The sequence below is a fragment of the Solea senegalensis genome, linkage group LG1, assembly GCF_019176455.1.
Source record: "Solea senegalensis isolate Sse05_10M linkage group LG1, IFAPA_SoseM_1, whole genome shotgun sequence".
In the NCBI taxonomy this organism is placed as follows: Eukaryota; Metazoa; Chordata; class Actinopteri; order Pleuronectiformes; family Soleidae; genus Solea; species Solea senegalensis.
The window spans coordinates 21,456,157-21,468,914 of NC_058021.1; the positions used below are offsets into that span (position 1 = coordinate 21,456,157).

At 38.1% G+C, this 12,758-nt stretch overlaps 1 protein-coding gene and 1 long non-coding RNA gene across 3 annotated transcripts in view; one reads left to right on the forward strand and one right to left on the reverse strand.

Moving 5' to 3' along the window:
• Positions 1-2,389: 2,389 nt before the first annotated feature.
• slc35b3 (solute carrier family 35 member B3) lies at positions 2,390-11,695 on the reverse strand. 2 transcript variants are annotated; one of them, XM_044033870.1, is made up of 10 exons: positions 11,625-11,695; positions 9,115-9,351; positions 8,851-8,972; positions 8,445-8,599; positions 6,916-7,023; positions 6,450-6,547; positions 6,159-6,251; positions 5,749-5,860; positions 5,399-5,468; positions 2,390-3,168 (listed from the first exon to the last, which is right to left on the reverse strand). In XM_044033870.1, exons 1-10 carry the CDS (start codon positions 11,640-11,642, stop codon positions 3,018-3,020), a joined length of 1,164 nt encoding a protein of 387 aa, XP_043889805.1. In that variant the 5' UTR covers positions 11,643-11,695; the 3' UTR covers positions 2,390-3,017. The 2 variants fall into 2 exon arrangements, with proteins under 2 accessions (XP_043889805.1, XP_043889813.1); XM_044033878.1 differs by lacking the exon at positions 11,625-11,695 and adding an exon at positions 11,220-11,454.
• LOC122774521 overlaps positions 11,600-12,758 on the forward strand; it is a 159,890-nt gene continuing 158,731 nt past the window's right edge. Inside the window, exon 1 of the long non-coding RNA XR_006360996.1 lies at positions 11,600-11,654. This is a non-coding gene — a long non-coding RNA (uncharacterized LOC122774521). The remainder of the gene's footprint in view (positions 11,655-12,758) is intronic.

Consider the following 12,758-nt stretch of genomic DNA (forward strand, 5'->3'; position numbering starts at 1 on the left):
CACCGAGTCAAATCGCATGGTCAGCAGAAACAACATCAGCGTTGGGTTCCTGCTGCAGGGAACTTCAGCAGAGAAGAGAGGAGAATAAGCCCAAGGGCAAAAATCAACCGGTAACACTTTATATTACAGTACAGTAACAGTAGTATCAAATAACCATGTAAGAGAGATATAATATGATGAGCTATCGTCTTATTTCTTTTGTCTTCATCAGATAATAGTTTGGCAATCATTTCAATTCATATTTATCAATTTGGATTCACAAACGTTTCCATATTGAAGCCTTTACTAATTCTCGTTGCCAATCTTTTACCAGGATAATACTTGCTATTCCTGTAATATTACCTCCTTATTACTGTACTGTATTTTTATCAATCAGCCATCAGCCAATCAATAAAAACAAAACAGAATACAGTGCTATTTGACCACCTGTCATAAAAATGAGAAAACAAACTAAAAATGTTATTATTTATTTGGCAAATGACAAACTGAATTCACCTTTTCATACCCAAATTTGAGCTAGCTCATAACGTTCAACCACTAAAACAAACGTTATACTATAACTATAATTTAACATCTTAAATAATAAACAAGAAATAATAATGTGCTTTGCTGTTTTTTCTGTGTTTTTTGTAAAAGAGTGAATTTGAAAATTGAGCACAATAATTATATTTTAGCATTAAAACTATCATTTTGGTCAAAGAGCTACTACATACTGGTTTATTGACCATCACAGAAACATAATAAATGATTTTGATAATTAACAATGCTGTTCTTTTAAAGCAGTTGTGGCAGTATCGGTTGAAGAATTAAGCTAATGAACATACAACTATTATTATATCCTCTCCTTACACAAGATATCATCGTTCTTCCTATATCTCCACTTTGATATGATATGGCTTTAATTCTCAGCAGACAGAAACGTGCACAAAGAGGTAAACAAGTGCAGAGTCGTTTGAGTCGGTTAAGTCCCCCCCATTTAAAGCAGGTGCAGTGATGTTTACTTGCAGACAGTGTGCCGTCACCTGCTCTGACATAAAATAAAGCGCCTTGAGAAAGTGAGCAAACAATAACTAGTTTAAATATACAGTACTGTGCAAAAGTCTCATCAGCAGCTTTGTTGTTTTAATGTCGGTCAAATTCTGTCATTGTTGGCGTTTGGATTGGAATGATGTGACGAGCAAACACACAAGTTTTACAAATAATAATATTGTTGAGGCCTAAGAGTTGCACTAAATACTTGACACTTTAACCAGTAGTAGTAGTTTTTTTTGCCTGAAAAGTTTTAAAACTGCACGTTTCTCATATCCCTGTATTTCTCTGCATGTGTTCCAATAAAATAACTGAAACATTAATTATACTGTATGCTCATTAAAGCATTGATAAAACAACTAAAATAATAAAGATCACTTGGTTTTTGTAGCCTTAGAAGAGATCTTTTTGCATATACCTGAGGCTACAATACCCTGAATAAAAAAATAAAGAAAAGTAGTGCTTTGCTTTTTGAAGTGTGAGCTTAAAGAAGAACATGTTCTCTGGTGTAGGGATTCTCTAAATCTTTGATTCGAATCTCGATCTCTTTTTTCTCTCTTTTAGTGCAGATGGGTCTGGCATTTTTTTATTAGCGAAAGAGTTTGTAATGTTCAGGCATATCTTAATAAACCTGGTGTGACAGACTTTACTCACAGAAATAAAGTTGTCGACATGAAATAGTAGGACAAAGGTTTTACAAATAATAATAGTATTGTTAAAGCGTAAGAGTAGGTCATTAAATACCTGACACTTTAACTTTAACAGTAGAAGTATTTTTTTTGTCTGAAAAGTTTATTTTAAAACTGCATGCTGTAGGCTCATTAAATCATTGCTAAAGCAACTAATCTAACAATGGCCTCAGACTTCTGCTTACTAATGGTTTAAAGCAAGTGCAGTTTGCATCTAAATGTATAGAACAGCTTAGGAAGAGTGAGAAATTCTGTTTATTTTCCATCTCGTTGCACTAGTTTTTTTTCTAAACTCCTAATCAAACATGCCCAAGGCCACAGAGTGGGTAAACACAGAGTATGGCAACATTTCAACTCTTCTCTCAAGTGGTGTAAGAGGAAAAGAATAAGGACTGGAAAGAGAGATAAAGGGGGAGAAGTGTGTGAGTGAGACCTTCAAACAGGTTCACCTAAAAAAAAAACAATTCTTTTCACTATAAAGACGAGTTCTCATCATATGACTGTAAACAAAAGTCCCCCGACACACATCAGACAAACGACTTAGTCAATGTCTCAGTCTGTTGTGTTGTTTTATTGTAAAAAGAGTGAGCAAAAGTCGACACATGACACCGATCACACACTTTGAATGATTTAGACCACAGTCGTGTCAGTCACAGATGGCACAACACCACTTTTACCAAGACAATTTTTAATGTTAATCAGATGTTTTTAGTCCATCTGTCATGAGCAGAGACAAAATGTCTCAATCAATCATTTGACAAACTCCCGGGCCTCTTTCGACTCTTTCCTTCCAGTTTTCTTTCTAACCAGTCAAAGGCTTTAAGTGCACGAGTCACTTCCAGTGCAAAAACTTTGTGATTTGGTTAGCTAAGGCGCAGGCTTCCCTTTTCAGTCTTAAAGGTCTTGGTGTTGTCTTCCATGTTGGGAATGTTTCCGCTGGAGTTCTGAAGCATTGTCTCTGACAAGAACCCACGAGCCACTGATTCTATTTCTTTTTTTAAAAATTCATATAGTTCCTTCAGTTTCCTGAAGATGGAGACAGTCAGTTCTACACCAGTGGTGTAATTCAAGGATACAGAAACTCCATCACCCATCACAATATATTCAAGTCAACTGTGAGTGAGGCTGATTGGCTTTCGAACCCTGTATACGTGTCCTTGGCTCAGCGTTGGTAGTGATGAGGCCTGTAGCTCAGGCACATGTTTCAGCTTATCCCCTGATACAGGGGAGGCCAACTTCATAGCTGCACAGATGTTCAGTCTGCCCGTACAGGACTTCCACCGTGCCTGTGGCAGCCTCCTATACATTTTGTGAGAGGAAGCGGACTTTCTTTCCAGTGAGCAGCCAGCTCCTGAGGTCCTTGATGGAGGGAAGCTTCATTTTATCTTGGTTTTTACTGTAAACATTCAAGAAGATGCCCAAGAGTACGAGAAGGCCGCCCCAGATGTACCTGCAGAGGGAGGAATGGAATAATTAAGCATTATAAAAGTGGACTGCAAAATGCAAACAGGAGACTAATTATTAATATTAATGGAATTAAATTGGTCTTAAAGGTGTTTATTGCCAAAAGTGTGTTTCAATGAGTGTATTATCACTTTAAAATAAAAATAATTGCTGCTTTCCGTTACAGTATTTGGCATGCGTATTTCTCATTACCGTAACTCCTAAACCATTTCTGATGTCCAATCACAGACAAGAAGTTATCTTGAAAAAGGGGCACTAATTTCTTTTTGACAATTCTAAAGCCATAAAATCAAAATAAATCCAGTCGGCCTGATTATCATGATGGTCATAAGAGGGTTAAAGACGAACATTCTCTGGTATGTTAAGGCCACCGTAGTTCCCTGAATGGATGGGAAAAGGAGGAGTAAGCAGAGAATTCCTCAATTTATTACAGTCTGCTGTCTCACCATTAGTGACCACCGAGTGGAACGTTTCAATTTGGCATGGTACATGTTTTTTTTTTCATTTCCATTCAGGATAGTACCAAAACAATCGGGCCCCGTCGGTTCAATTTTTTGGTAACCTTCCCATGGGATACCAGCAAAATGATACGGTATGGGTGGTGCTAGACCCGCGACAGTGAGCTGATTGGGTGACAGAAAAGCATCTCTCCCTTGCAACTGGTGTTTCTTCAACGCCTGCAGTCTATTCTCATACAAAGCTTCATGTTTTGTTGAGACAAACAGCCACAGACGGAGCATAAAAAAGAGAGCTGGTCCGTTGTTGTCGGTTGTCGCGTTGTCAAGCCTGACCAAAAGACTTTACCGTTCCAAACTGTACGCCATCATTCTCTGACACTGATCCCTTAAACCATAGAGCAGTTAATGTTTTAATGGTGTTGTGCAGTCATGCTCCATCATTTGCTTTAAATGTATTATACAAATGGTTCAGCCCTACTATGACATAGGCCCGTTTTGACAGGATAGTCACTCAAATATATCAGTTTATTTAAATTAGATTACCTACTTAAAGGTACAACATGGAGTTTCTGACCGGTGGCAGCCCTGAAGAACATGACTCTTAACAGTGGACGCTTGTTCTTGTGCATGTGCCCACGTCTGGCTCCATGAGTGATGAAATACACATTCCTGAAATTGGTTTCACACTGTTTCACCGATCTACAGCTAATGTGCCAAGAAACACAGCGAGGCGCCAGTAAAGACAACGCAGCTGCCATGAGTGAAATATTATTGGCTACCCAGACGTTTTATGAGGAGGGGAATGCATTCAACACATTTGTTAGATCCATTTTTTATTTCAGACTATCAGTCAGCTATAAAACAAATACAATTCTGTGTTTTGCCAAACAAGTCATTTTAAATATACAGTATATGTACTTGCAGTGCAGTGGTTAATACTGCTGCAGCACAAAATGGCTCCTTGTTTGATTTAACAAGGGCTTTTCTATAGATTATTAGTCAGACTATTGGTAGATAAGCATGTTCCTTGCCTCTTGCACACTCGAAGGGTGAGCAGTAAAGACAAAGGACGGACATTGATAATAAATCTTTTGTTTTGAAAAGGAAAGGAAAGTAAACTGCCGTCATGAATGGGAGCAGTAGTTCAGTTGAGGGCAAAATAGAGCTGGAGGGAGAAAGAAGATGGCCACAAGGATCAGCAAATGTTTTTGTTACATGTGAATACACATGACTAAAAGGCAGGATGTTAAAGCAGAGCAGGAGAGACACAGCAAAGTAAGGCTGTGCAATTACTTGTGGCACCAAACGATTACAAAAACTAAATAATCAAAACTTTATTCTGAAAAATGGCGTCTTCTGGACTTCCTGTTCTGCTCAACAAACAGGCATTCAGTGGAATCCCTGGGTTAAATATAGATCGTGAGTAAAGATATATACAATATTTCATAGTTATTTTAAGGTAAATTCAAAAGTTTAATTTTGTTTCATATTTTTTTTCATGCAATAAATTACATTTGTCTCAAGTTCAAGTCAATGAGTAATCGTTTGAAATAATCGTGATTATGATCTTTTTTGAACGTTAGATGGTGAACAAGAGAGCGAAGGACAAGAAGAAAGAGCAGCACTGTAGTCGAGGTCTCTGAGTGGACTGAGGATATGAAGACAAAGCAGAGTCTATTCCTGTCAAGAGGTCAGTGATTGCACTGTAGACTATAAACAAAAAGAAAACTGATCAAAGTCAAAAGTGTCGGTACTTACTGAAAAGTGAAAGGTTTCGAGAAGAACATGAAGGAAAGTACAACCGTCATGGCCTTTCTCCCGGTGGTTACTGGAAAAAAAAAAGAGTAAAATATTTGTGGTACCATCAGTACCAGTTCTTATTTATTTAAAACAAATTTGAAACACAAGCTTATTGGATGTGACTTTCTGGAGTATGCAGTATAAGAAGTACAACATAATAAATAAAATGGTTAAGTAAGTAAATAATAAGATCTGTGGCATTTTTTTATGCATTGTGAATTTACAGACAATTAAACACAGGCATCTTTTTTTTTCCGCAAAAAAAGGTGAAGAAACAAATCAAAGCTAGTTTGAATTTTTACACTCACCGGTAACTGCAACCAGGGCTCCAAACAGCTTGATCAAGGCCAGTACGAAAGAGATGCCAAAATAACCCGTAAGTGAGAACAAGAACGCATAACCGTATGTCGTCAGAGGATGCTGGGAGGGAAGCCAAAATAAAAGATCATTTAAGTATAGATTAATGACTTCACACAACATTGTCTCGATGCAGATGAATTTATATATCCTAAATCAAAAAAGTAACTACACAGTAGGGGTGTCACACAGATTATAATTATTAATTAGTCAGCATATCAACAAAGAGACAAGATCCAGTTTATCTTTTTGGCGAAACAAAGACACAGACTAGGTGAATGACATCTGCGATAACACAGTCTGTCTGCTGCTACACGAAGCACCACAGGTACACGTTCTTATTGTTTTAGGCAACATTCACCTCAGAGCAAAACGCCACTGCTGTCCTCAGCCCACCCACACAGAGAAGGCCTGTCAGTATGTAGACGAAACCGATGGAGTACGAATACAACACCTGTCAACACAGTAGCAGATGTTCGGTGAGTTACATCAAACCAATTCACAACTGTCAAAGTTCTGATGACGATCAAGCTGAGCTCCACATTCTGCATCGATCACCAATATTTATGAGCGCATCTCTACTTTATCTCTACTAACATGATGTACTGTGTGAACATAGAGCTATATATAAACACAAACACAAACAAGGTACCATTTCAGAGTTTGAGCCGTTATGGAGCTTCATGGCTTTTTCCTGCACATTTCCGATGGCGGCGTCTGCACACAGTGCCAAGGAGATGAGGAGAACACCTGGATGAACAAATACATGTTTTTAGAAAATGGAAATTAAAATATAATTACTCTAAAAAAGTTAGCTGAGGTGGGAATGGGCTTACAAAAGAAATCTGGTCAGTTTAACACAGCCAGTTACAATATTAACCTCTCCATCAGTGCATTGTTTATCGGAAATTTATCAACAATTCTAGTATTTTCAATAATTTACTGACTAAATAAAATAATTTATTTTGTATTGAAAACCGAAATGTGCCTGTCCTTTTTCTTTGCTCTAACCTTGAGAGTACAGCAGGATGATGTGGAGACTTGTTTGATAACAGTGATAGTATTCAAGGATTCATGGGAATCCAGTGGAATTTCCTGTTGGATCTGGGAAACGTTACCTGTGACATTGAAGTTGGGAGCCACCTTGCTGTCAGCTAGCGTAAACCAGATGAGTCCCAGACTCATACACAGAGCAGCCGACACATCTGCCAGATTATAGCGTTTACCTGCAACACAGACATTAAGCATCGAGTTATTCTGTCTGCAAATCTTTTATGTAGAGTTGTGCAATCAAGAATCCAAATTTCTCAAACGGATGATTTAAATTTGGATTTCACAGAGCAAAACCAAGATAAAATATTACATTCTAAAAGAAATAATTTCAGAAATTTAAAGTGAAATGTACTATGTTATAGGTCAAACTGTATGCCTGTTTTTTTTTTTTTAAACAAAAAAAGTTGGCACTGGTTTCAGGGAGAAAAGCAGGAACACGAGTTTTCAAAATCTTTTCTGAATCTAAGTTTTATGTGATTGTGTGTGTAACAATACAGAAAAAAGCTGCAAGAAAGAGGGAGAAACAACAGGATGAAGGAATCTAACAAGGGGGAAATAAAAAGGCTGACTGATGGATGCCTTGAGGTTGACATGGGGACGCAGCATCAGGTTGGCTAGAGTCAGCTTTGATTCCTTGACTTGCCTTTGAAGGGCCTCAGATCAGATGCAAATCCACACCTATACCTCCATCCATCCCTCTCTCCCACTTTATTTCCTCTGCGCATTCTAAGTGAACAAATTCTGTTTTTCACTTGGAGCCCGTTAGGGACCATTGACTTCACATCAAACTGTACAGACAGAAATGAAAGATGGGAAAAAAGAGAGAAAAGAAACTCAAAACATGTCTGACATTGAGGACACAGAACCTTGAGAAGCCCAGTGTGAGAAATGTAGGAGAGAGTAATGCCTCTGACGGCCGAGAACAACAGACAGGGATCAAAGAAGGTACCCAAAGTCGCCCAAAGTTGAAAGGTGATCATTGATTTACAGAAACTGTGTGCAGTGGCTGAAATGTATTTGTGCTTCCCCAAAGTCAAAATATTACAGTAATAACTGACTCAAATCTACTGATGGTCAACTAATTTTATGATTTAAAAAAAAAAGAAACATTCAAGTCCAGTCGTCTGTCTCCAAATTATACAATGACCAGGATAACTGAAAACCTGTACAATGTACATCTGTAAATGAAACACCTGTGCATAAACTAATAATGCAGTTTTACTTTTCAAGGATTCTGTTTCCATTACAATGAAACTAATTTTCTTGAAGGCTTAATGTGAAAGATTCAGAAGAAGGCGCTGGTTGGCTTAAACCTTTTATATCAGTTTTAAACAAACACACTCATAACTAATGTAATTAAACACAAACCATTTTGAATCACGGCGCTGAGATGTCAAGCACAGATCAAAATACTTTATTATGTGAAAGACAGAGGATGGAAGAGGGGGGTGCAATATTAATGGGCACAGAGCAGCACATTAATCAGATCAACTAACATGAAAGATTATGTGGAGGGAGAAAGGTGCGCATCAACAGTATTTACATGGATCTGTAAGGGCTGTGTAGAAATGCACATATAGTTGACACAGCCTACCTTGAATAAAGACTCCTCCAATCATGACAGGGATGAGTTTGCAGCACTTGAAGATGACCTGTGTGGGGTAGTTCAAGTAGCCCAGAGAGGTATTGGACAGGCCCATGGTGCCCACTGTGAGAAATGCTATAATCATATAGGTCTTCCCTGGTATCCTGGAAAACAGGAATACATTAAGTAGTTGAGAAAGTGATTTCCATTTTTTAACTCATGTACTGTTTCAACAGATTTAAAGTGAGTGTAGACATTTAAATTTACACACTGGAGCTTTAAATAAAGCAGTGTGTCACATTTAGTTTATTGATCTTGTAGAAACTACTTCCAGAGTCATGTGTCACCCCAAAAATATTACATACGAGTAATCTATTTGAAGATGTGAAAGAACAGATTAGCTTGTTTGCAGTACCTTCTGCGTTTGTCCTGTGTGAGCTGAAGTTCCACTAATCCAAAGATGGAGTAGAAACCAAACTGGATCAGGGTGAGGTACCAACCAAAAGGCTTGAATCCTTCCACAGAAAATATCAGCTCCTGGACAAGACGGACAACTCATGAATTATAAACACAACCAGGAAATGATAATTAAAATGTGCTTCAATATGTCTTAATTGCACTTGAACCCTTTATTGTAATGAGTTTCTGATATTTGACCATGTTTGTTTGGTTTCCTTACCTGCAGGTATCCATAGATGAGGTAAAAGAGGAAGACTCCAGCCACACATATGAAAAACTGCATGGGGGAACTGAAGCTGCTAAGGTTGATTCCCAGAACCCTAAGCTCCTCCACAGACTTTATATGAGGTGACATCACTTCCGTGGACGATGGGATGGAGATTGAAATGTGCTTCCGTGAACTGTTGTAGCTCACCAGGCCATATTTGGCACTCATTGTGTTTTCGGCTTCTGGGAGCTTTGGGAACATGAAGAGACCATTATTACATTACATTATTGCATGTCATTTAGCAGACTCTTTTATCCAAAGCGACTTACAATAAGTGCATTTCAACATTTGGGTACAAACAAGAGGTAGAAGTAAGTAAGTGCTTCAAGTAAGCCAAACTATAAAGTGTTACTCATAAGGGCGATTTATAAGTAAGTGCGGCTGAAGATGTGGAGGCTTTCTGCTGTCTGGATGTCAGTGGGGAGCTTGTTCACCAATTGGGAGCCAGGACAGCAAAGAGACATTGATCATCTTGGACATCATTTTCTACAGTGGGAGCTTCAAGCACAACCTGAATCTTTGGTGGGAAAATTTGCAGCACAGATTTACACACATTTGTATGCTCCTTTCTATGGTGGAATTATAATCTTGGATCCATTTACAGTGCCTGCAAAGGTAAAACCTGTTCAGATGATTAGATGTAGCCAATGTCTGTTTTGTACTATGTGGTTACCAAGCTGGTTATTGTTGACAGTATAAGCAAAGAAGGGAATAGTGTAAACACATAGAAGACAATTGGACATGCTGAAGCGCTCATACCTCCACTCAGGCTGAACAGTTCCATCTACATATTACTACATGAAAATAGACTCAAGCTTTTTTAAGTGTTTTAACGAGGTATCAACTCAGAACAGAACTTCTGCGTGTGTTACAGTTTCCTAGAACCAACTTGAGACCCAGACACTTGCTCTCAGTGATAACATGGCTGCCTGGAGGGACAACATGGATTTCAAACACATGAAACGCTTACATTATGTTTGCGTCTTCATCTCAACTTTTAATGGCCTTTTACGGCTGGTAACAGAAGTTTGATAATGGCTCACTCTCCTGCACCAAAGTTCACAGAGATAAGAATTTTTAGCTCAAGGGGACAAGGCAGCTTATGATTTACTGCTGGTTGTGTCACTTCTGTAAATCTGAGTAAGGAGTGAGGAGTTGACAAACCTCAATTTCCAGCTAGAAATAGCTGTCCATCAGGTGAAAACATTTTTGTTGACTAAAACAGACATAGATTATATTAGGTGAGCCTTTAGTGGCAAAAAAAACCTGTTTTCACTTCTGTCCTTGCTGGCATCTATGATATGAGAGCAAGCATCCGGGTCCTGGGTTGGGTCAGTGCAGTGTTGACAACATGTCAATACCTCATACATCCACTCTTCAAAAAATCTCAACTATCCTTTAAACATGTGCTTGCCTGGTCCCAACCTTCCACCAAGTTTGGTGCAAACTGGGTACATATGACTTTAAACTTAGATAGAGACTGGTCAAACTATTAGTTCCTTAATGGAGGTAGAAATGCCAGTAAGCTTCTTCAGCTGTCTGTGTTACAACTAAAGCTTAAGACATGCACTGATCACACTTACGGTATGTAAGCTCAGACTACATTATATATCAAGTGATGCAGCATATGTCATGTTCACCATAAAAGCATTAATTATGTGTATATATATATCAAATTCATTCGTGTTATATGTTATTACAATTTCTACATCTGATTGCTTAAAAATATAATGACAACGAGTATCTGTGCTCAGTAATTTTTATATTTCCGCTGCATTACGTTCACCAGTCACTGCACCGTGGCTCTGCCATGTGAGCATTTAGGTGTGTGTGTTTTTTTTACAGTGACTTTAGCTGAGCAGCACACGGAGCAGCAGATTGCTAACGACTTAGCTTATGAAGGAGTTACCAAGTGAACAGGCAGCATGGACTGAACATTTAACGACACGCGGCAAGCCTGCCAATAAACATCAGCTTATTTCACGATCAGTGTTCATAATTTATTTCATCATTGATTTCCCAGCCCAAGCAATTGAGCTACTATCATAAGTAGCTACCTTCAACGGCACTTCCGGGTTTCTTTAAATTAGCTTCTCCTCCTCTTAAGAGGTGATGTCGGCGAAAATACTTCCCCCCGCCCTGTCAGCTTCATCTTTCGCATATCCAAAACATTGTCAAGTTTGTCTTGTTTCCAGTGACATACAGTAAACGCTCACTGTGGATGTTGTTAGCCTGGAAGATGCTACCGGCACCTCCAGTCGTAGATTAGCCAACAACTTCCGCTCTACTCCGACCTCTGAACTATGACGTGGTTGGTCTACGTAGCACCACACGCCTGAGCAGCTGAAGGTAATTTTCTAATTAGCATCACGTCAGTTAATCGAATGTTAGTGGTCCACGAGGCAGGGGCATAAGTGAATTAATCAGTAAGTTTAAGGTGAATCAGAAGCTGCATGTCTTACCTGCGCAGAAGAGTCCATGTTGTTTACTCGGTGAGTTCGCTGTCGTCTGTCTCCTGTCACATCTTCAGACAACCAAAATGTAATGTAGTGAATCCGGTTTAGTCACGCGATGTCCTCCTGTGATTGGCCTCGGTCGATTGGGCTTGGCAATCATTTAATAACGGTGTATAACGCAATATAATTTTCAGGAAAACAAAAGTTTAATTTCAGTACATTATGTTTAGGCACAATAAACACTTAGGGACTCAACACACAATTACAATGTGTAAAAGTGTTTGTTTACTCTCTTTTAATAAGTTGTCTTGATTGTCACTCAGGAGCAGAACTCAATTCTCATATTTATTGTGATGTTTTTGGTCATATCATCCAGCAGTATGTGTTGTGTAGTTTCGTTTCTGCAGATATTGATTGAACCATCTTTTTCAGACAACTATTTTACAACATTTGACATAGAATGCGGCCAATTAATAATGAACAAAATGATCTCTGTATAAATGTGTTGCTGTAGATATACGGATTATACTTTGTCCCCTGACCCCGCAGCCACATTTTTAAGTTGTGACAACAGCAAAGTGTGCATAATGTAACACATGTATACACTTTATATTTCTGTGACATGTAATATTTTAGCCAGACATTTATACGGTATGTTAATATCAAAAGACTGTGTAGTAACTGCATATTTACAGTATTTGGCATTCCAAAAAGTTTCTTAAACCACCCAAATATGAACATAGCTTTTTTTTTCTTATAATACACCTGCTTTTCTTTTTTTTAATCCTATTTCTTACTTTATGTTTAAAAGGTGTTCCTCTTACCCAAGTTATGTTTCTAATGTTTGTTTTAGTTTGCGTTACTAGTTTTTAATTTTTTTTACACAATGGCGTTGTCTTTTCTCAAGTTTTTCTACCAATTCAGCCATGGCATTTCTAAGACTAAAAACACACATGTCTTTAGGTAACATACTTAAATTGTTATCAGTTACACAACCAGTGCAGGACAGTACCATCACTCATTTATTGACTTATTTTTTTTGCAGTTAGTGCATTAACAAACAAGCGGTTGCCACTGCAAGACAAACTATGTGTGTGTATATATATATATATATATATATATATATATATATATAATGTA